The sequence below is a fragment of the Danio rerio genome, chromosome 16 (assembly GCF_049306965.1).
Source record: "Danio rerio strain Tuebingen ecotype United States chromosome 16, GRCz12tu, whole genome shotgun sequence".
NCBI lineage: Eukaryota > Metazoa > Chordata > Actinopteri > Cypriniformes > Danionidae > Danio > Danio rerio.
In genome coordinates, this window is record NC_133191.1 from 10,547,426 (window position 1) to 10,571,080 (window position 23,655).

At 36.7% G+C, this 23,655-nt stretch overlaps 1 protein-coding gene across 3 annotated transcripts; it reads left to right on the forward strand.

Annotated features, from left to right (window-relative positions):
* Positions 1 to 1,240: 1,240 nt before the first annotated feature.
* Positions 1,241 to 22,745, forward strand: mrs2 (magnesium transporter MRS2). Of its 3 annotated transcripts, none has more exons than XM_688529.10 (11): positions 1,241 to 1,720; positions 1,793 to 1,866; positions 2,965 to 3,001; positions 9,066 to 9,178; positions 10,427 to 10,600; positions 13,384 to 13,514; positions 15,674 to 15,790; positions 15,886 to 16,038; positions 21,317 to 21,434; positions 22,062 to 22,175; positions 22,269 to 22,745. In XM_688529.10, the coding sequence occupies exons 1-11, from the start codon at positions 1,555 to 1,557 to the stop codon at positions 22,338 to 22,340; spliced, it is 1,269 nt and encodes a 422-aa protein (XP_693621.6). In that variant the 5' UTR covers positions 1,241 to 1,554; the 3' UTR covers positions 22,341 to 22,745. The 3 variants fall into 3 exon arrangements, with proteins under 3 accessions (XP_693621.6, XP_073781978.1, XP_073781979.1); XM_073925877.1 differs by having other exon boundaries at positions 1,241 to 1,291; XM_073925878.1 differs by lacking the exons at positions 1,241 to 1,720; positions 1,793 to 1,866; positions 2,965 to 3,001 and adding an exon at positions 7,513 to 7,639.
* Positions 22,746 to 23,655: the final 910 nt, after the last annotated feature.

Here is a 23,655-nt window from a genome sequence, read left to right on the forward strand (position 1 = left end):
GCGACACAACCTCTGTCCAGTCCAGCCCTTCAGTAGGTGCGCGATAACACCTCTCTTGAGTATGCGCGCTCAACCCCCCCTCGGCGCTTTACAATACGCGCGCCACAACACAGCTGATCAGAACGCGCGCGACAGCACCGCTATTCAGCAAGCGCGTGGCGACAACACCCGCTTTAGGTTCGATCATTTCCATCTTTTTTTCATCTCCGCTACTAGCAGCACACTCCATTTCCGCATTACTGGATCTGTAGCGACAACAGACCGCAAAGGATTATGGCCACGCCGGGGCTGATGGGAAATGAAGTTTCAGCTACCTCCCGTTCGCTTCATTCGCCTGAGCAAATTTTCTCAGAAGACCTATAGTTTTACCGAGTCATGCGACTTCGGTAATATCGAAAAAAATTAATATTGCGGTATGACGGTATTTACAATACCGTTACATCCCTAATATATATATATATATATATATATTTTTTTTTTTTTTTTCTTTTCCTTTTCATATTGTTCTTGATTGGATGCTAATATAATGTTGTTATAGCCCTTGTAAGCTCTGTGATCTAAAATTGCAAAAAAAAAAAAAAAAAACAGAATAAAGACGTCATAGACCTCTTTGATAATGACGTCACTTCACTTGCCCCCATCGGCAACGCAGTGTATTTTTAATTATGGTTTACCTTTGAATAAATGAGGTACTAGGAATGAGATACTAAATTGTCCGTAGTGTGTAAGTGTGTGTGTGAATGAGTGTTTGTGGATGTTTCCCAGAGATGGGTTGCAGCTGGAAGGGCATCCACTATGAAAAACATGCTGGATAGGATGGTGGTTCATTCCGCTGTGGCGACCTCGGATTAATAAACGGACTAAGCCGACAAGAAAATGAATGATTATTATTTATTTATCTTATTATTATTATTAATATTAATGATACTATTATTATTATTACTATTATATAAGTCTAGCTCGGAAACAATCATGCAAACCAGGCGCTGCTCGGAAATGGCTGTCTTTGCTCAGCATCAGTTGCATGCAGCAGCATAAAGTTTGGCGGAATTATGAAGAACTATGTGTTATTTTAATAACAAATGTCTGTACTGCTCTACTGCTACCCTGCCCGTCAAGACATATGTTAATATCTATGCTTTCAAGAAGCACACGCACCGGGTCGCATATAGGTGGCGGTAATGCATGAGTTCTAGTGCGATCCGCTAATAAAGGAAAGAAGAAGAAGACAGTTCCGTTCATAGTCATATGTTGTACTTTTGAAATGGGGAAGCCTACGATAGAAAACATGGTAACTGCCTTTAAATTTTAGTATACATGTATAACCACATGCGATTTAACAGTAGCTTACAGCTGAAGTCATCCAATATAGACTTAATTTTCTTTTATTTTTCGATTTTATGTTGTTTTAACTGTTGACAGAGAAAGCAACATCGCAAAACCATCAAGCTGTGTGGGACTTTTAGTAAGACCAAAATAAATGACATCGTGACATTTTGTGTTGATGGCGTCTGCTACAGTAAAATTAGACTTTTAACTCAAACATTTAAAAGTATGGAGCCATGTTTAAAGTTCGCGTTTCGAGAGAGTCTGTGGAAAGTTTCAGCGAAGTGCTGGACGTGGAGCTCTGTCAAGTGCGCAAGATCACCTTTCAAACGCTCTGTTACATCAACATGTGGACGAACACATCGCAACACAATATTGAATGCTGAGGGACAATGTAGGTGCCGCACCTGTGTGCTGTTTTAATGCTCAGCAGCTCGAACATGATTGCACTGATTTCTGTTTTCAGACCTCTCCTTTTGCCAAAGAAGCACAGATTCATCGCAGGCAGCTCTTTCTAGTGTTGCTCCAGTGTTTCTTGTGGTAAGACAAACATTGTGTATGTTAGTGAAGTTTATCTATGATTAATATCAGGGGCGATTTTAGCTTCTTATAAAGTAAAAAAAAAAAAAAAAAAAAAAAAAAAAATATATATATATATATATATATATATATATATATATATATATATATATATATATTTATATAATTATATAGATAAAGCCTAATGTTATATTCATAAGTAGTAATTTAATAGTAATACTCTTCAAATGTTAGTTTAATATGGGTTGTATGCTAGTAATCTACTGTATTACATAGACAGGCACAGCCATTTGAGTTCTGAATAAGCCAAATTGGCTCACCCCATCTGTTTACTAAAAACCACTTTCTATATTCAGGTGCATTTTTTTGTTTCCATGTATTAAATAAATAAACTTTTCTGATTAAATTACACACATATAAATGTATATTTTTAAACCAGCAGGCTAATTAACATATTTTACGATCTAAATGATAATAATAATAATAAATAAGTATTTATTTTAAATATAGACAACACTTGATGTTTCTATCTCTCTCAGTGACAGTTATGATGAGTACATTTTCTAAGTGCTTCTGTCACTGTGTTTAATCCTTTCTGTGCAAGATTGTATGGTACAGTTAATGCCACACAAACTGTAAAGTGTTTATTATTGGTGGTTTTATTTTGAAATAAAAATAGCGAAATGTTTGTTAATAGTTACATTTTTCGCTGGAGGAAACAGCTATGCTGATGAGGTGAACACAGAGAAAACCCGACTACTCCTCCGTGACATTGGGAGACAGGTGATACAAGGCTATCTATATCAAAGAACTGCAAATAAGCAGATATTATAACAATTTTTCAATAAACGCACACCTCATTCTCTGGCTGTCCATGGCTGTGGCTTGCTGATAAAAATGAAAAACAAAAGACGGGGAAATCTGCTGCCGTTCTCTTATCAATTTTAAAGGGGACTGAGCCGATAACTTAGTGTAAAGTTTATGAGCTAATCGCAAATGTTTTAGGGGGGCTGCGTAGAAATATAGGGGGGCTGCGTCCTCCCCTTAAATAGACCTAGCAACACCCATGATTAATATATAACTTTATTATTTCAACAGATGAGGTTTGAGCCAGATGGGAGCCTGACCACATTTGGTGAGATTTATGATTTTAACGTGCTATGTATATGTGTATGTGTCTGTGTATTTAAAAAAAAAAAAAAAAAAAGTGTATTATTATGGTACGGATGGGTATTATCCAGAAATGTCAGAAATATGCTTTATATCAGACATAAGAAGTTAGGTGCAACACTATGAATTTCTTTTTTTATTATTATTTGAAATATAATCTCTACCGGACATTAAATGGGTGACTGTTAAAACAACATATTCGTCTAACACTGATAATTAATCTGTAATTTAATCAAGCTTAAATATTTTAACGAGTGGCACTATTAGGGCTGCACGATTCTGGATAAAAGAATCACTTGGTTCAATTTTTTATTACAATTCTGTAGAAACTTATTTAAAAAATTTACCCCTGACCAAAAGATGGCAATAAAACAAGATGCAATACTCTGTGTAATTAAAATTAAATGGAAAATATTGTAATATGACAAAATAGAGTTGTTGATATTGCATGCCTAATACTGCCTGCTAAATAAAGGTTAATATTACTAGGCTATTATTATTGTCATTTCTCAAATATATGGTTAAAAAAAAAACTATTTTAGGCAATTATATATGGCTACTGTTGGATACAATGCTAAATTTTGACTTTAAATTTGTACTGATCTTTTTTCACCAATGGCAAACCAAACAGACTAGAATCTACATGCAAATAAACTTTATGAAATCATTTCTAATGTTGTAAAAGAAACTTCTATACATTTTTCAATTGGTGTGATCAAATTGTTTTTACACGTTGAATTTGTAAATTTGCACGATCCTTCGGTTCAAAAGATGCTTCGGAGGCAGCTTCTTTATACTTAAAGGTGCATCTACTATATCTTTAATTATAAAGGTGCAGTAGGTGATCTGCCAAAATGCTAACCGGTTAGCATATTATCTTTGGACGGCAAGGGAGAGACTGTGTTTTAAAGCCACACCTCCTGAAATCGCAAACAAGCGCAGTGTGACATGACAGCAGACAACCCACTAGTTCATGCCATTCGCCAGTAAAAAGTGTAGTAAGTGGTTGGCTGGCGGCGTACAGGAATTATACTTAAAACTAAGCCACACTTACATGCTATTTCAGTGCTAATATTCAGAGTAGCATGGTGAATAATATAGAGAGCGCATCACAGGCTGTCATTGTTCAAACATGACCCAATGTGAATATAAAAGTAACTTCGTGTCAGTAAAGCAGGCTAGGCAGAATAGCGCTATTTACTGATGTTTTGTTGTTAAACTAAATTAAAACGTATATTATTGATGCTGTAAAAGGTCCCTTATGAAGCTGAAAATAATCACATCAATCTTTCACCAGAACATTTCAGAGCCTTATGCCTAGTTCAGACTGTGTGATTTTAGCCCCAATTTTGGTTCGCCGACAGGTTTTGAGAAATCGCAGACAAATGCCTGAAATCACAGGCAAATCGGTGCTCGTGCACGTGAGTGACAATCACACAGTATGAACTTTCAAAGACGCGATCTGAGAGAATCGCCGATGAGTCGCCGATGCCTGTGAGATATTTGGCATGCTAAAGTTTTGACTGAAAATAACACCAGCCATCGCCTACAGCCAATGAGAGAGCAGTATTCACTTGCGTGTGCATGTGTGTATACCTGCTGCAGGCCAGTGAGAGGCTGGGGGAGAAGTTAAAAGCGCTCTTTTTCGGTTTATTTGGACCCACGAAATGGAGGAAAAACTAGTGGAGGTTTGACAGGACTCAGGAGCAACCGTGTCTGTTTGACGTTTCATACAGAAAGAAATTAGTTTATTATCAACGTTGAGGAGAAATGGCTAATTCCCTTTAAACCCAGGTGAGCAAACATGTACATTTTTTACCCCATTAAAGGCTTCTTTCTCATAATGTAGTTAATAACAAAAAATATACTACGTGTTTTTGGCTGAGACGTACTTTGGACAAAGTTGTCGGCGGTTCTTCATATAGTAAAGTCATGCAATGAGAATATTCCTGTCGCCGATCCATCTTGCAGTGTAAACAAAGCAGCGACGAAACGCTAGCCCAGATAGTCATGCAGTGTGAAAACATCTGTGACATGACTACTTTTTAAATCATGCAGTCTGAACTCGGCATAAGCAAAACTTCAGTGCATAACAACACAATCTACATCAGCTTTGCACGATTAGAATAGTTTTACCTGTGTAAAATATGTCCCACCAGAGACCGTAATATCTTGGATCACTGCTATACCACAATTAAGGATGCAAACTGCTCTGTCCAATGGGCAGCTTTAGGGCATTCTGACCATTGATTGATTCATTTCATACCAACATATAGGCAGAGACTGAAAGCAGCTAAACCAAACCTATTAAAGTGTGTGACTTGTGAAACAAGCCTGTTTTGACCTCACAGATTGGAGTTTTTTTTTTTTTTTTAAGCTGCTGCAAACTACCTGGATGAGCTCACAGAGACTATAACATCTTATATCCGTTTTTGTGCAAATGTGTGCATTCCTACCAGGACTCAACTTGGATACAACAATGACAAACTATTGTTCACTGTAAAAATCAGGCAGCTATGTCAGGCTAAAGGTTGCTTACAGGATCGGGGAGAGGGGCCTTGTATAAGTAGGCCAAATACACACTGGAAAAGGAGATAAGAGTGGCAAAAAGGAGCTATTCTGAAAAACTAAAGCTGCCTTTCCACTGCACACGACATTTGGACACGACTGTCGGAATATGCCCCCTTGTGGCAGTCGTACAGTATTTTCAGTTGTCGTGCACCATGAGGGAGAAGCTGATTCTCAGTGTCCGAAATAGAGGAGTGCAAAAGCAAGAGCCTTTATTCTCTGTGCGTTTACATGGTTTAATGAATGAATGAATAATAGAAACTCATAGGCCGTTAAAATATTGGAGGGAATGTGGAGACAACATAAAAAATATATTTTTTTATTACTTTCTTACTTTTATGAACAGATTTTTTTTATATAGATTTTATAAAATTCAAAAATTAACAAAATAAACTCCTATTTCTCGTCTTGCGCGCACGGACTTGCTTGTACAACACTGGATTACATCACATCTGGTTGGCCGGTCGTATACGGTCTAGTTGGAGGAGTTCAAATATTTCAACGGATTCGCAGCTCAATTCGGATCCAAATGTTCCGCATACGGAGATGATCGGAACTCCACGCAGCTCCCAGACTGCTCTCCATTGGAAATAAATCACTTCTGATCTGTCGCTTGTCGTTTGTCATGTGCAGTGGAAAGGAGGCTTAATGAGTCAGTTCTCTTTCAACGACTTAGCATCTGTGTGGAAAAGTTTGAAAAGTTTCATAGAGTATCTCTGTAGACCGCAAACAACTAGCAGACGATCAGAGGTTCACTGTAGGTTTGAGATAGCATCCTACACCCACTCTGAACTGCTTTTCACACGACCACTAACACCTCCACCATCCCTTATCTTCCCCACTCCTGCACTTCAGTTTAGTGAAGATGTGCGGCAGGTTTTCTGAAAGCAGAAGAGGATAAAAGCACCAGGCCCAGATTGTAAAAAACCAGGCTGTCTAAAATCTTGTGCTGATCAGCTGGCCCCACCCTTACCCTGATCTTTAAGAGATCATTGAAACTGTGTGAAGGGCCATCCTGCTTTAAATGCTTTACCATTATTTCCATTCCAAAGAAAGCCAAACTTACAGGACTAAGGGCATGCTCACACTGGGTACAGTTGCCTTGAACTGTGCCAAAGCGTGATTGCCCCCTTCTCCCTTTAATTTTCTCCTTAGTCTGTACTCACATTGCATTTTTTTACCTACAGAACCTGGACACACTTAAGCCATCGATTATTCGACTGTTCAGTTTAACAGATGGGAAGTGCTCTCGCTCAGTATAGTGGCGATTGCTTTATTTATATCGTTTGAGTCATTTGATATGCAGTGACACAATCAAATTTTTTGCCAAACAGATCGACCACTTTTGACTTCTAAATGATCATAAAGGTCCTGGTGTAACTGGTATTAGGAAGTTTGCTAAAGGTGCAGCTGTTGTGCGGTGAGGGCTTTGTGTCTTTGATAAACCATGACAGTTCATGTTTGTTTAAAAGTAAGAATGAATAATAAATCCATATATAACAGTCCCTTAAAAGTGACGTTGCGTCTTTAGTTTCGGGCTCATACACCTACCTTTATGTGTACTGCACAGTTTTTTTTGCTTTCCTCTTTGTTCTTTGCTTTTCTCTCTGTATTTGTAGTGTTTTAATGTAATTTTGTGTACCGCTTTGCATAATAATAATAATAAAGTAGCTAAATGTGTTAGTTACTTTTTAAGAAGGGTAATGTGAATGTATGTGTTTTTATATGTGTTTTTACAAATACAAATAAAATCAAAACTAATTATATAATTTTGTTAGCTCACATAGCCAGTTTTGTGGTGAACAATTAATCTGTGTATGTCATTAAAAAAAAAGTTTGCTCTTGTAATCTAAAATTAAAATCTAAAAAATGCACTTCCTGTTTTTTTTTTTTTCCGTTAAATTCTCAGATTACATGATTTTGAGGTATTGGACGTAGCCAAAGAGCTTAGAATGACCAAGAGGTGACACTCAATAGAACGTTCCATTGCAACAGCAGCGCCCAGCAACAGCAGTGGATTCTGCCATTTTGGAGTGTAAGTGATCGGCCGTCCATTGGATCTCATTACTGTCGCGATGGCAAGCAGCTGCTTTGTTTTTATTTGTTTATTTTAAAAATGCATTAAAGCTAAGATACAACCTGAAAGATGACAGTACAACACGTACTATCACAATCATCAGCACTTTCAATAGTTTATTTTACAGACTTATAATATGCTGTTGTTCTATTGGAGTTTTTATTCCAAAATAGCCGCCGCGTCCTCTAGTGGCTGTTTCCCAAATTACACTAGAGTGTCGCCTCTTGGTCATTCTAAGCTCTTTGACGTAGCTAACATACTGAACCACACCCCTCCAACTGTCATTTTAAAAAGCAAACAGAAATGTTGAGGAGTTGCGTGTTAGGTTGTATTAACTCTCCTAAAACCCCTTTCCTGATCTTTCTAAATGAAATGCCTACTTCACCATTCAGCTCTCAGTAGACACAACAAGCCACGTCCATTAACGTTCATGTGGACATTAAGAATATAGGTTTATTTAGAACACTGCTTTTTTGCAGTTAGTTAGCATCTAAATAATTTTTTTTGTTTATTATTGGGCTTAATTTAGTATACTTCTACTACAGCTTATTTATTAAAATGTGTAGATTATTTGGTTGTATTTGAAATGTAAAATGGCGCCGTTCACTGTTCTACATCTTTCACTGGTGATCATTACTGATCTGTATGCGCCACCTGGTTTTATTCTGTGAAGTGTTTTCCACAGGACTGAGTAATGCAACATAATTTCACAATCAAGAAATGTTTTTATTGTGTTTTAATTCATATTTTAAATAACACCCCTAATTTAAAGCCAGTAAGTTTACCACAGCCTGTGATAAAGCTTTTTTTTAATTTATGTTGTAATATTTTCATCATCATCTTTTTTTCGTTGTTTCTAGCTCAAAAAAGCATAAATAAATTTTTACATTTATATATTTATTGATGAATGACGAGGTCAGTTTTTCATTAACATCGTGAAAAAAGTGAACGATTATGGATTATCGACAGTTTTGCAAATTTGTTAATTTATTTTTATTCAAAATGAGGGTTGGCTACTCAGAAATGTCTCCTTAAATCAATTACTATATTATCTGCAATCATAAATTTAAAAAACAAGTTATTGAACACTTATCCACTAAGGGCCACCCTATTTCACCAAGGTCCACTCATTTAAACATTTCATTAAAAACAAAAAACATGGCATTTATGATCATTTTAGTTATAAGTCATTTACTGCTCATTGGCTACAAGTGTTTTTTTGGAATGTTTTCGGCTGTGTTTTTCAACTTTTTAAATTGAGCAGTCTCCTGTTTTAATTTTATTTCACATAAATAATTTTGTTGAATTTTTAAGTGTTTTGTGGCCCAATTATACCATGCTAGATTTTAACTATTTAATCTCTGTCTTATTTTACGTTCTGTAGCAAAAAAGAAGACTGAACTGTATCAGGAGATCGGTTTGCAGGCAAGAGATCTGAGATTCCAACACTCAACAAGTGTTACATCGCGGAACAATGTTATCATCATTCGGATGGAGGTATGAAAGCTTATAAAAAAAAAAATATATATATATATATATATATATATATATATATATATATATATATATATATATATATATTTAAGTTGAACTTGTATTTAATTGTGTGTGTGTGTGTGTGTGTATTTATATATATATATATATATATATATATATATATATATATATATATATATATATATATATATATGTGTGTGTGTGTGTGTGTGTGTATGTGTGTGTGTGTGTGTATATATACACATACCCAATTTCTGTTAAGGAGAGCAGATTTTTAATAGTAATAATAGTTTTAATAACTCATTTCTGAGTTATTAAAACTTATTTATTTATCTTTTTTAATATTATGATTTTTTTTAAATAAGGTAAATAATGATTTATTTTATCTTTGCCATGATGACAGTAAATTATGTTTTACTAGATATTTTTCAAGTCACTTTTATACTGCTTAAAGTGACATTTAAAGCCTAAACTAGGTTATTTAGGTTAACTAGGCAGGTTAGGGTATTTAGGCAAGTTATTGTATAACGATGGTTTGTTCTGTTGACTATCGGAAAAACATAGCTTAAAGGGGCTAATAATTTTGTTATACGTTTTTAAAAATTAAAAACTGCCTTTATTCTATCCCAAATACAACAAATAAGACTTTCCTCAGAAGAAAAAAATATCATCAGACATCAAGGAATTATTTAATGAAGAAAAAAGAAAAAAAAAATTAAAAGGGGGTTTAATAACTCATAATTTCAACTGTATATGTGTTTGTAAGTAAATATATATATATATATATATATATATATATATATATATATATATATATATATATATATATACACAAAAAATTGACCTTTTGCTGCCATGTAATGGCCTATTTTACATATTTTTGTGTTTTGTATCATTGTCCTCTAAATAGTTAAAAATAAATTGCACTTTTGTAATATTAATGTCATGAAAATGTCCACTAAATACAACTGTCTGGTACATTTCAGTGGTAAAAATCACTAAAAATGTATAAAAATAATTTAGTCCAAAAATAAGGTAATTCACCAATTAGCCCCTGTAAATAGTGAAAATTCCTTATGTTCCTCTGATAAATAATTACCATCTGAATAGAGTTTAAGAGGAACTAAAGATTGTTTTATAAATGAAAGTTGGTATTTAGCATGAGCTTAATGCCAGATACATTGTATATGCTGCAGTTAGCAGACTAACTTGTTTTCTGTTTTTGTTCATTTATATTTTCATGTGAAGTCCCTGAAGGCAGTGGTTACCTCAAGCTGTTTGTTGGTTCTGGATTTCCGAGGTCTTGGTCTGGAGAAATGGCTGGTGTTAGAACTTGGGCCACAATTGGCAGGAGATGGAAATTTGGCTACTTACTCTCTACCTTTTGAGTTCAGAGCTCTGGAAGCCATTCTGCAGCACAGGGTAAGCCTTAGAGAGTTAAAAAAAAAAACAATGTTTAATAATAACTTGAAACATCAAACCACTTTTCAAAATTTGGAATCAGTATATTAAATGAAATCAGTATATTAAATTCATCAGTGATGCATTTGTAACATATTTATGCTGCTTAATATTTTTTCTTGCATTTTAATGAAAGAAACAACAACTATATAACTCCTATTAAAAATAGTTATGGTGGTCATGCTTATGATTATATGAGTTACTTATAATATCAGTCACTTTATAATTATTAACATTTTTAGTTATTATAATTATTAGATTATTTATAATCAATCATACCAATTCTATAAATGTATCTATAAAGACAACAAAACCTGTAATGTATTATAATGACTGTTGCAACTACATTTATAATAGTGTTGTTAGTACTTATTAAGGCTGATTTATACTACTGGGTCAAACGCCGGCGTATGCTACGGCGCTGACGCATAGCCCTTCGCCGTGGGCGTCGGCGTTGCTGACGTGCACCTCTTAAAAATTGTAACTACACGTCGCAACGACGCTTAGCACAAGCTCTGTGATTGGTCGGCTTGGTATCGCTGACGAGTCTGGGAGGGGCCGAGAGCCGCGTGAATGCCGCGAGCTGGACGCGAGCCCAATGGAGCGATTGTTTACAAGTGTGGAGTCCCGTGAAGAAGCTCCTGATGGAAAGTTTTGTTTTGTTTTTACCTCATAGTTAAAGTTATTGCATGTCCGCCGGTTTCTGTCTCAAAACGAGCGAGTTTGAGCCACTTGTACATCCCGGAAGTGTTCAGGAAAAGCAAAACAGCAGAGAAGAAACTCGAAACAGAGGAACATTAACACCTCATTGCCAACTAGCGTTTCGGAAGTGTTAATTCAGACCAACAGAGACAGCGTGCAGAAGTATAAATGCACAGCTACGCGCGTTGCATGCGCCGTGGGTCACGCCGGTCACTTGACCCAAAAGTATACACCAGGCTTTAGTGATGCGTTTAGTTTGTCAATATACAGTGGTGTGAAAGTGTTTGCCCCTTACCGATTTCTTTTTTCATGTTTTTCTTATTTTAATGTTTCTGATCATTAAACAAATTTTAATATCAGTCAAAGATATTGCAATGAATACACAATAAAGTTTTTAAGTTACGACTTTTATCGTTAATGGAAAACAAACTACAAAACTATATAGCCTTGTGTGAAAAGAGCTTCCCCCTTGTTATTACATAACTGGTTTATCACACCTGAGTTAAAGTTTTCTAGTCACACCAAGGCTGCATCCGAAACTGCCTACTACTCAGTAGGTACTGCATTTGAATTTAAACGTACTACTCGGCGGTTAGAAAAGTACGTTCTATACAGTATGAACGTGAAAAGTATGAATGGAATTCGGACGAACTACATCCGCCCTTTTGTCATGGTCATGTGACCTGCCTGCGTCAATTGCGTCGCTTTACTCTTATTTATGAATTCCTTCGCGGGGCATCATGGGATAGCGCAGCATGCATGAGATGTGCACTCCAGAATCTCGGCGGATGTATGTAGTAAGTCATCCGGGTACGTCCCGTATACTGATTTTCGAAATCTATCAATTCGGACATACTACTCGGCTCGCATACTGACTTTAGCGTACTATATAGTATGGAAGTATGCGGTTTCGGATGCAGCCCAAGGCCATAGTTACTGTCACACCTGTTCGCAATTCAAACAATCACTTAAATAGGACTTGCTTGACTAAGTAAGGTAGATCAAAAGTTTTAAGCTTGATCTCATGCCAAGATCCAAAGTATTTGAAAAACAATTGAGATCAAGTAGTCTGTTAAAGGTTATAAAGACATTTCTAAAGCTTTAGGACAAAGTAGTGAGAGCCATTATCTACAAATGGCAAAAACATGGAACAGTGAAGAACCTTTCCAGGAGCGGCTGAAAAATGTAACTTAAAAAATTACTTCGAGAGTGCAGCGATAACACATCCAAGAGGTCACATAGTCCACACAACAACATCCAAAGCAGGCCTCACTTGCCTCAGTTACAGGTATTGTATGTAAGATTCAACTAGGAAAGACTTTTTCATCTGACCTCTCCTCTTATGACTCAACACAAATGCAGGTTGCCAGATTGACGATACTAACAGGAGCAAGCATGCCTTACTATTGAGCCTACACAGTGTTATAACTACATGCATCAAAAGAATACTTATATATACTATATATATATATGTGTATATATAACTTAAACACATGCAGAAACTTTGTAACAACATTGCGTGTAACTCGTTGCAGAAAGGTTTGAATTAACTCCACAACAAATACATTAAACAAGCATTATGAAAGTTCTTATTGTAGTATGTTTCATAAACGGGACATCTTGCTTCGGATCTGTCATTGTTTATCTCATATGAGATGCAGCAGGAAATAGAGATGCACACCTGAGCCTTAGAGAGACATCTGGCTGACACTGTGGGCAGAACCAGCTCTTTTGCATTAAAGGCACAGGCAACAAAAACAGCTAGTGTTCTCAGAGCTGAAAAATCCCATATTTAGAAAGGTAGAATATTTAATCTGATGGGAATTTTAAGTTGTAATACACTTACCCTAATATATACATATATATGACCAAATAAATGCAGTCTTGAGCTTTCCGATTAGCTTAGCATCACAAACATTTAAAGCTTAAGTGGTGGATATTTGGATATCTTCATGGTCTCTGTTTCTACTTAATTATTTTTCCATGCTTGTGTGTCATCTTGTTTTGCCATTTTTTATGAATAAGTGTGTGTTTTGGTCTAGGTGAATGTACTGCATACACGGCTGAATGAAGTTCAACCTCAGGTTTTGGATTGTCTGGACTCGCTGGTCGACCCAAAGCTCCTCTCTGCTGACCGCAGCAAACTCCATATGCTCCTACTTAATAGCAAAAGGTGAGTTAACTGACTCGCAAATCTGCATTATTTAATCTTTCTCTAGCCATGTAACAAAGGATGTTTATATGGGATAGAAGAGGTAAATCCATTTAGTCATTTCATTACATGGTCCGTATTCTCTGAATATGACCCTTTTTCTTGTTACTGGGCAAAATCAACTCAAATATGTTTTATTACTATTTAATCTCATGATTTAAGTTCACATAAGTCAGGTTAGCTCTCTTGGAATCCTTAATTTTTTTAAACTTGCCACATAATAATAAATAACAAATTTAATCAAATTTTAAAATTCTAATATTTCTATAGCGTTTTATACAGTGTATATTGTGTCAAAAAAGCTTAAATTAGCTGATGAAAAGATATTAAAAGCCATAATTGAAATTGTAGAACATTTTAGCAATTCAGGGAGATAGGAGAGTAGTGTAGAATGCTGGTGTATGTCTAGTAAATTAAAACTGCCTTCAGTTGAGTATAAATAAGTGTTGAAGTCCAGTTTTCAGATCAGTGTAAAGCCAATGTCACTGCTGAAGACACTGATCCACTGAAGAGCAACTACACCAGGGGTCTCAAACTCAATTTACCTGGGGGCCGCAGGAGGCAAAGTCTGGGTGAGGCTGGGCCGCATATGGGATTTCACAAAAAAAAAGTCCTCAAATGTCATTATTAACAGTTTTAATTATTTCTTCTGAACATGAAGTGTCCTGAACATTAATAGAACATTGAGTGAAGATTATGAACAGTTCTTCTGAACATGGCATCTTTTGCATACTTCTTGCTGCCAGAGACTTGACAGCGCTTCTTCTCACAAATCTGAACCACATTTGGCTTTAGAGCGGAAGCAGTTGAGACCCTCAGTATGGCTTGAAGATGATCATCATTAAGTCTAGACCTGTACTTTGACTTATTGAAGTCCTAGGGGAAAAAAGTGGGGGAACTCACTCAAAACTTCCATTCCCTCACCTAAAAAAAAGGCGTATATATGTATAAATAAAACACCCCCACCCCACTCCAGTCACATCAGTCTGTACCAGTCTGTATCTACCTATAATATATATAAGATGCAGGCTGTAGCTAGGTAGGTGGCAGGCTGCAGATAGGTAGCTAAGTGGCAGGCAGGGGTGGGAACAGCTTACCTTGGTTCTGGCCGGCGCGAGTTCCCTCCTAACACTTCCCGCCCGTCACAGCGTCTAACAAAGGGGCGGGGTGCGTGGTGATGTCACCGGCATCCCCGCCCCTTTGTTTACACGGCGGGCGGGGAATGCCAGTGACTGCTGTGTACGGATAGAATCAGCGGAGCGGGGAGCGCTCTCTCTCCCCGCTCCGCTGATTCTGTCAGTGTACAGCGGCCGGCGCGGGCCACAAATTTTGAGAAGTGTTCCCCTAATTAATGCAGTTTAACAATCCTTTCCACGATTTGGATTTGGATTTGGATTTGGAAAGAGATTCGTCTTTTGTCTAGTTTTAAACTGACCAAAAGTGAATAAAAGTACAAATAAAAAGTGATGGTTCCAGGTTTTATCCTTTCTTCAATATTTCTTCTTTAGTGTTAAACCGATTTTTATTGTTTTAAGTTTGAATAACTTGCATGAATACATTTTCATTGTTGGATGTAATATCGATTTGTCAAATTATCGACATATTGGATGAGGGTGTTTCTCTTTGGTGGAAGAAAATTTCAAAAACATTTCTGGACAATTCCTCTAAAAATACAGGTGGGGATTGGTGGAGCCCTGTTGCACAACAGTCCATGTTCAGCATTTGTTTTTGAATATAAATTACTGACTCTGGATATACAGGGATAGAGAAGATTGCATTCACCAAATCTACTATCACAGAAACATAATTAACTTCATTAGGAGATTATAGATTAACTAGATGCAATTAGGGAAAGTGGATGAACCGCTGCATTACGAAGGGGAGTTTGAGCTATAGCTCAGCTCCTGCCATTTGGTCCTGCAGCGAGCACTACTTGCTTACAGTTAAGTTGGCACAAAGTGTGCAGTTAAAATAATCCACTTATGAACATGTTGTGGTTGTTGTTATTATTATTATTATTAAATTATAAATGTTCTAGGTGGGTAGAAAGTTATTCTAAAGATTTTTTTTAGAGTGGAAGCTTTGAGAGTAACACAATATCACAACTTTTCTTCCTGCAGCCTCTCAGAGCTGGAGACAGACATTAAAGTGTTCAAAGACAGTCTGCTAAAGATCCTGGATGAAGATGAACTGATAGATGAACTCTGTCTCACTAAGTGGAGTGACCCGCAAGTGTTGTAAGTCATCACATAATTTAACTTCGTAGCAAAATAAAAATGATAAATATCTGACCTTAATCTGCCTTTCTTTAAATGGTGACACCTGGAGCCAGTGAGGAGAGCAGTTTGGGCATAGATCACGCTGAAGAGATGGAGTTATTGCTGGAAAATTACTTCATGCAGGCAGAAGAGCTAGGCAACAAGGCCAGAGAGTTGAAAGACCTCATCGATGACTCTGAAAGCGTTATTTTCATTAACCTGGATAGGTACAGTATCAACTACTATTTTGTCTTATGTAAGGACTTTTAACAGTGCTAGTGGTGATCATTGCCTTGGTTCAAAACTACTTTGAGAACAAACAACTGTGTTCTAACTCTTTCCCTGCCAGCGTTTTCTTTTTTTTTCTTTCTTTTTTGAAAGTTGCCAGCTACTGCCAGCATTTTTGATGGTTTTCATCTAAATTTGACAGCATCAGAATATATTTAGCTAGGAATATTTGACAATATTAAATAGCAAAATAAAGAATCAACCCTGAACTCTGCTTTTAAAACAAAATCAAAAGAAGCTTTTAACATGTTAATTTTTTTTAAAAAGCCTTAAATTCAGGTAGGTGTCATGAAAAATTTATTATTTTACAAAAAAATTATTTTACTCAGTTTAAAAAAACGGAGAATATTTTTTTAAAAATGGTCTATTTTCAAGATATATAGTACACACACACACACACACACACACACACACAGGGTGCGTCCGAAACCGCCTTCTACTCAGTAGGTACTGCATTTGAATTTAAACGTACTACTCGGCGGTTAGAAAAGTACGTTCTATACAGTATGAACGTGAAAAGTATGAATGGAATTCGGACGTACTACATTCGCCATATTGTTATGGTCACGTGACCTGCCTGCGTCACTACCGTCACTTTACTCCCATTCATGAATTCGCTCGCGGGGCATCATGGGATAGCGCAGCATGCATGGGATGCGCACTCTAGAATCTCGCTGGAAGTAGTAAGTCATCCGGGTACTTCTCGCATACTGTTTTTCGAATTCTATGAATTCGGACATACTACTCGGCTCGCATACTGACTTTAGCGTACTATATAGTATGGAAGTATGCGGTTTCGGACGCAGCCACAGACACACACAGTATATACTGCATATTTCTACAGGGTGTCCACGGGGTTGTAAAAGGTAGTAAATGAAGTTAGCCAAAATTAAGGGCATTTAAATGCATTAAAAAGTAATAAACGTCATCTGACAAGGTATTACATTTTTTTTAACCCATTTTCTTTTAGATAAATTTTCAATTTGTGTAAAGTGTTGGCCTTTCTTCTAAAATTTGTGTGGATACACTTCTATATTAAGAGTAGGACCTGAGCGATATCATATGAGGTGGTGTTCGTTCGCCAGTGTTGAGGAGTAACTAGTTACATGTCAGTGTTTTGTAATTTAATTACAAAATAAAAGTAACTGTTATTAGTTACAGTTACTAAGCAAAAATGTGTAACTAAATTACAGTTACTTATAAAAATGTTAAAGATTACAAATATGTTGAATAATATTAATCTGTTGCTGTGGCTGTTTTTGATATGCACGATGCCTTCTGCTAAGGCCATTTATTAAAGAGCTGCTATTCTGATGCCTTTGATTGGTTTTCCAGTTTGAGGATTCTTTGTTTTTGCTGTTATATATTATAATTTGTTTCTGTTTGGTTCAACGTTTTGCGTTCCTACATTTTATGATTGCTACCGTCCCGTTGCAGATTAAGCACATTGATTTTCGGCTTCCCACGGGAAGCACGAATGCATCTGTCCACTCAGTCATAAATTTGCGGTTTTAAAAATCAACTTTTCGTTTCTTTTCACTGGCAAGTTTTGAGCACGCCATTTTTACGTTAGGTCTGCATAAAAGTAAGTTAGCGATATTTACACTGTTTGGAAATGATGAGAACGCCTGTTCGCCTGCGACAGTAGATAAAACTGACAGCCTGGAGTGCGCAAGTTAGCGAGCACTTGAGTGAGCGAGTGGTGTAGTTGGTATGTTGCTATAGCGATGCTGGCTGTTAAAACTGCTGTTATTGGACATACTTGAAGCAGCCAAACGGAGTAGAATCCTCAAAGATATATCGCGGAATCACAATTGCACACTCCATTGAAAACTCATTTGGATTATGATTAAATTAACATGCTGGTTTTGGCGTCAGTCCAGATTGATTCGTGTCTGGGTCCCGGTGCGGACCGGAGTCTGCCTATCGAGTACCCGTGGTCTATGGCAATGGCAGTGTTGGCCTTATTAGAGGACATTGTCAATGGTCGAATCCTAAGGGAATTAATTTTTTTGGGATTACAGTGGTTTTCTGGCCCATGATGATGACTGGCCTATTAGCCGTTTCAGATTTCCAAGAGCTGTCTTGAACTAGATATCTAGAACTCTATGCTGAGTTGGGTCCAAATTTGGAAAGAGAGACAGCAAGGAGGCTCCGAGGTGGCAGGGTGCGCGATCAGTGGCTTCTTGGTGAGTGATGGATTATTCTAGCTAAGTTTTTTATTTGAATTTATTTTATTGAGTGTAATTATCAGGAGATTGCAGTTTTCCATTAAAGATGTGGCTGTTAACCCCCCTCAACAACCCACAAACTGACCAAGGTACAATGATGTCCATTTTCACACTCGTTCAGTTGTAGAGCGGGCGATTGGGCAGCTGAAATGCCGGTGACACTACCTTGATAAGAGTGGAGGGGTGTTGCTATACCACCCTAACAAAGTGTTCCTCTACTACATCTGTGTCTCTCACAGACACGAATACTACTCCAGACAGTAAAGTGTCGCCCACAATTGAGGCTACTCTCTCCTCAAAGGGTGTTAGTTCAGCATCCCGTTCCCCCGCCAGTTCGGTCCACACTTTGACGGTGCACCGATGTTCTCCTCTTAACCTGCACCTTTACATCGGACCATTTAGTTTTTAATTCACTCACAGTGCGATGTTCAGGCCCCACTGCATTAACCGCATCAGCTAAAATCTCCCTCTTAATTTTATTTCTTTTGTTATTTATTCCGGAGGACAAACTTGCAAATAACACAGTTTGTCTCTGGTGTACCTCCGATAGGAGCATGCACCTCCAATTCACATTCTGTGAAGTTTCTCTTCTTCCTAGTATTTGCCCTTGCTTTTTTATTTGGTTTTGCCAAAGTGGAGTCATTAGCATATTCATTCGGGGGAGGAGGCAGGGAGGGGTTTTATGCTCATGCACGTGCACTGAGTTTCACGTTAATTCGGATGTACAAAGAGCATATGCGTGGGGTTCCGCATAAGCAGTGTTTCATACATTTGGGGCCTCATGTACGAAGACTTGAGTGGAAATCATACTAAAACATTGCGTATGCACAAAGCTGTAAATGTGCGTACGCAGAAAAAAATTCAGATGTCTGAAACACTTCGTACGCCGAATCTCACGCATATTCTTTTGTACATCTGAATGAACGTGAAACTGAGCGCAACACAGTTGGGTCTGAACATCGCACTGAGTGAATTAGAAAAGAAATAGTGTGGTTTATAGGTGTAAAATGCTGCACTTCCCTTATCAGTCTCAGTGGCGCTGCTCGTAAAACGCATGGCATCATGTTTTGACACGTTCGAGCATGAACTCGGCTCGAATCCAGCGTCTAATGAACTCTTTCTTCTTTTTCCCCCCGCTACATATCAGATTTTGCCAACTATTTATCACGAGAAAGACAAGTAGGAATCATTAAGTCTGTGCATCATATTTTATTTGCATATTTATTGAATGGAAATGTTTCTGATTCACGCATGCAAATTCATCTTCAGATAGTGTCTTTATAGCAATGTGCGTGCAGTAGATCGCTCAGATTACATTGGGAAAACAGGCGACCGCTGCAAATTGCGCTTTAATGTTTAGCTGGTCAACTGTATGGTATGGAAACCTTATATACCTGCTAGATGAACCCGTCTCATACAGCTGCCATTGCAAGGCTCAAAGACACTTTGTAGAGAGAAATTTAACACAACTGCCTCAAGGAGTCGCCAATGGAAATAAAACAGACACGCACAAAAAATGTGCGTACGCCTGCCGTGGAGCTGCGCACATTCCCACGTTCAGTTCATCGTTAGTAAATCCAAACGTGATTGATACTGAGCGTGAAACCTGGCGTACGCAAAGTTTTTGTGCGTACGCAGCGTTGATGCATGAGGCCCCTGATGTTTTAGTGCGTACGCACATTTACAGCTTTGTCTGCACGGTATGTTTTAGGATTAATTCAACGCAAGTCTTTGTACATGAGGCCCCAGGTCTGTACACATTAACACTGACACTAGAAATGGGCTGAACAAATATGAAACACAAGCAGTTTCCCTCAGCATTTTGCTCTTTTAATGACTTATTTTACAACAATCCAAGTCTGAGGCAGTACCAACATTTGAAATGTGGATCATGGAGTTGAAAATATTGGAAGGGTCATGTTTATTTGAGCGTATAAATGTCATTCATCAAATCTTTCGATGGGGTTTTATTTCTACTTCTAATATTTGTATTTCTACTTTTTTTTTTTCTAACTTGGGCCCAATCCCATTCTATTTTTGTAACCCTACCTCTTCTCCTTCCCTTTGGCCCTCAAAACGGAGTATGAAGGGGAAGGGCTTCAAAATTTACCCCTAAGAAATGGGACACCACTACAACACCTGCACACACGTCATCATATGACATTGTGATCTCTTGCTTCATATGAGATCAGAGGATCGTGACTGCTGTAGTCGTTCCAGTTGTGTTATTGTTTGGTATTTATCTTCAGAAAATCACTAAAGGCATATATAATGTTAACATAACTATATAATGTTGCAATAAGATCGCAACTGTACTGTGCGTTTACACAGTGGCCATACTCATCAATGTAAACACACCAAAAACAAGATTACCACATGTTACCAGACACTGTAAAAAGGATTTTTTTAAAGCATGACTGTATAATACGAACGTGGTTATCAATATAATAAAACATGTACTTGTTTGTTGTAAAAATTCTTAATAATGACAAAAATACTAATTTGTGGATCTCATTACTTCCAAGTGCAGCGGTCCTGCCGTTGAGGCTGGTGTATTCTGGGAAATTTTCCTACCCCTTGGTTTCGAGTGTGGTCCTGAAAAATCTTTGGCTATCTACCCCTTCCACTTAGCCATACGCCTTCAAGCTTAAGAGAATTGGGACACCCCTACCCCTTCACAGGAACGCACAAAACGAGGGGTAGGGGTAAGGGGAAGGGCTAAGGGGTAGAATTGGGATTGGGCCTTAATCTCTTCTTTTGTTTTTGTTGTTGTTACTGTACCCTGTACACTGATATGTAAACAACAGTTTGTGAGAAATAGTTATTTTGTTAATATGTTTTTTTTTTGTACAAATTATTGCAAATTAGTCAATTTGCATTTTACAAAGTCATTGGAAAAACATGTAATATTAAATATAATGTTTTATAAATAATTAATTGGGAAAATTTAGTGTTAACATAATTTACCTTATTCACTTGTCTTTAGTCACCGAAATGTCATGATGCGACTGAACCTCCAGCTCACCATGGGAACCTTCTCTGTCTCCTTGTTTGGGCTTATGGGTGTGGCGTTTGGGATGAATTTGGAATCTACTTTTGAAGAGGTTGGTACAATTTTTGTATAGTGTACAATGAATCCGGAAAGTATTCATAGCGTTTCACTTTTTATGTTACAGCCTTATTCCAAAATAGATTAAATTCATTTATTTCCTTTAAAATTCTACACACAATACCCCATAATGACAATGTGGAAAAAAAAGATTTTTTTAAAAATTGTAGCAAATTTATTTAAAATACAAAAAAAAACCTGAAAAATCATGTGTACATGAGTATTCACAGCCCTTGTCCAATACTTTGTTGATGCACCTTTGGCAGCAATTACAGCCTCAAGTCTTTTTGAATATGATGCCACAAGCTTGGCACAACAAAAGTAACTCAAAAGTAATATAACGCATTACTTTCCATAAAAAGTAACTACAGAACAATTACTTTTTTGGGGGAGTCACTCAATATTGTCATGCACTACTTTCAAAAGCAACTTTCCCCAACACTGACAGTGACATTAGATTCGCTGCTCAAGGTCTCAATTTACAGGTGTGAAACATTTCCTTACCCAGGGTTAAAATGGGTATGAGAAAACATTGTTTATTGATATATATATATATATATATATATATATATATATATATATATATATATATTTGTGTGTGTGTGTGTGTGCGCATGTTTAGGACCCACGTGTGTTTTGGCTGGTGACAGGATTCATGTTTCTAGGAAGTGGACTTATCTGGAGAAAGCTTCTCTCTTTTCTAGGCCGACATTTAGAACCCAGCTCTCCAACTCCTGTATGTACAGTAATACTCACAAAATGTGTGTTTTGCACAAATTGTTTTCAACATTACAGTGTTTTATAGTAATTGTATTTTTTCTTCTTGCAGATCCCCCCTGTTTGGAGGAAAAATCAAATTGGCCCTTTAAAAACTACCGATATTAAACCTGGAACAAGATAATGAAATATTGTATTTATATTTTTTTCAATATCCACCCCACCCCTTCCATTCCTGTATTTCTGAATGTTATGCATGCTGTATTGTTTTCTTCACTATTATATGCTGCTCATATCAGTCTAATTGAACATTTCGTTTATCTACTTACATTTATTGACAGTGGAAACGGCCATAAAAGTGTACCAAACCGAACCGTACCGTACCACTCAGTGGAAACGGGCCATCATAGATACTGTGTGGTACCATGTAGACCATTTTTATCTTACTTTCTGTTGTTTATCTTTTGAATTTTCTTGTCACCATCATTGAAGTACATTAGATGTATTTAATTGACAGATGCGCCGTCTTTTCAGAAAAGGAAATGATCTGCCATGAATAGGTTTAATAAAACTACAATATTTTTTATAAGTATTTGCTTTGGGATCTTTATTTTTTGGGAGATAAAATGTTTAGAATAAAAACTTTTAAAATCCATGAAGTGTGTAATGTAGGGCTGTCGATCAATACATTTTTTTTTACAACAAACAAACTCATTTTAATATATTCATAACCACGTTTATGTTTTACTGTCATGCTTTAAAAAAAAAAAAAAGCTAAAATAAAAATTGCTAAATTAGGCAATCTATTCAATTCAATTCAATTCAGCTTTATTTGTATAGCGCTTTTACAATGTAGATTGTGTCAAAGCAGCTTCACGTAAATGGTCATAGTAACTGGAACGGTGACATTTGCGATCTATAATCCCTAATCATAACTCCAGGGTTCTCTCTCTTCTTCACTCGTTTATTTTTTTACAACTTCTCCCATAATAATATCTGCATCACAAACATTTTTAAAACCTCATCTACTTTTGGAATCCAATCTTCAACATAACTAAAAAAGGCCTCCGCATCTGTATGTGAATAAGAGGAGGAGTATAAATGATTGTAGAAACAATAGATTTCATTAGAGATCATTTTAGGATCTGTACATTCTTGATCAGTAATTATTAAGGATTTAACACCGTTACATTCTTGTCTCTTTTTCTCCAGTCTACAAAAATATGCTGAACTCATTTCCCTTCTTTATCTTTGGCTTTGTCATCATAAATATTGTCTAACGCAGATTGAAGTAATAGTAGCTTTTGGAGATCACTTAGGAGAGATTTAGTACACATGCTGTTCATTTCTTTAATAATTTCTAATTGTTTTTTTTTTGTTTTTTGTTTTTTTATTTATTCCTAACTAATTTACCATAAGATACAGATATCTGACAAATTTTATCCTTTAAATATTCCCATTACTCTATACAAGACTCAACATTTGAGTCTCCATTTATA

Excerpts from the sequence above, each read along its gene's own strand:
- mrs2 (XM_688529.10), top strand. The coding sequence starts at position 1,555 with ATGGAGCCATGTTTAAAGTTCGCGTTTCGAGAGAGTCTGTGGAAAGTT. Across the intron at positions 9,179-10,426 it reads TTATCATCATTCGGATGGAG|TCCCTGAAGGCAGTGGTTAC; the intron begins GTATGAAAGCTT and ends TTTCATGTGAAG. Across the intron at positions 21,435-22,061 it reads TGGAATCTACTTTTGAAGAG|GACCCACGTGTGTTTTGGCT; the intron begins GTTGGTACAATT and ends GCGCATGTTTAG.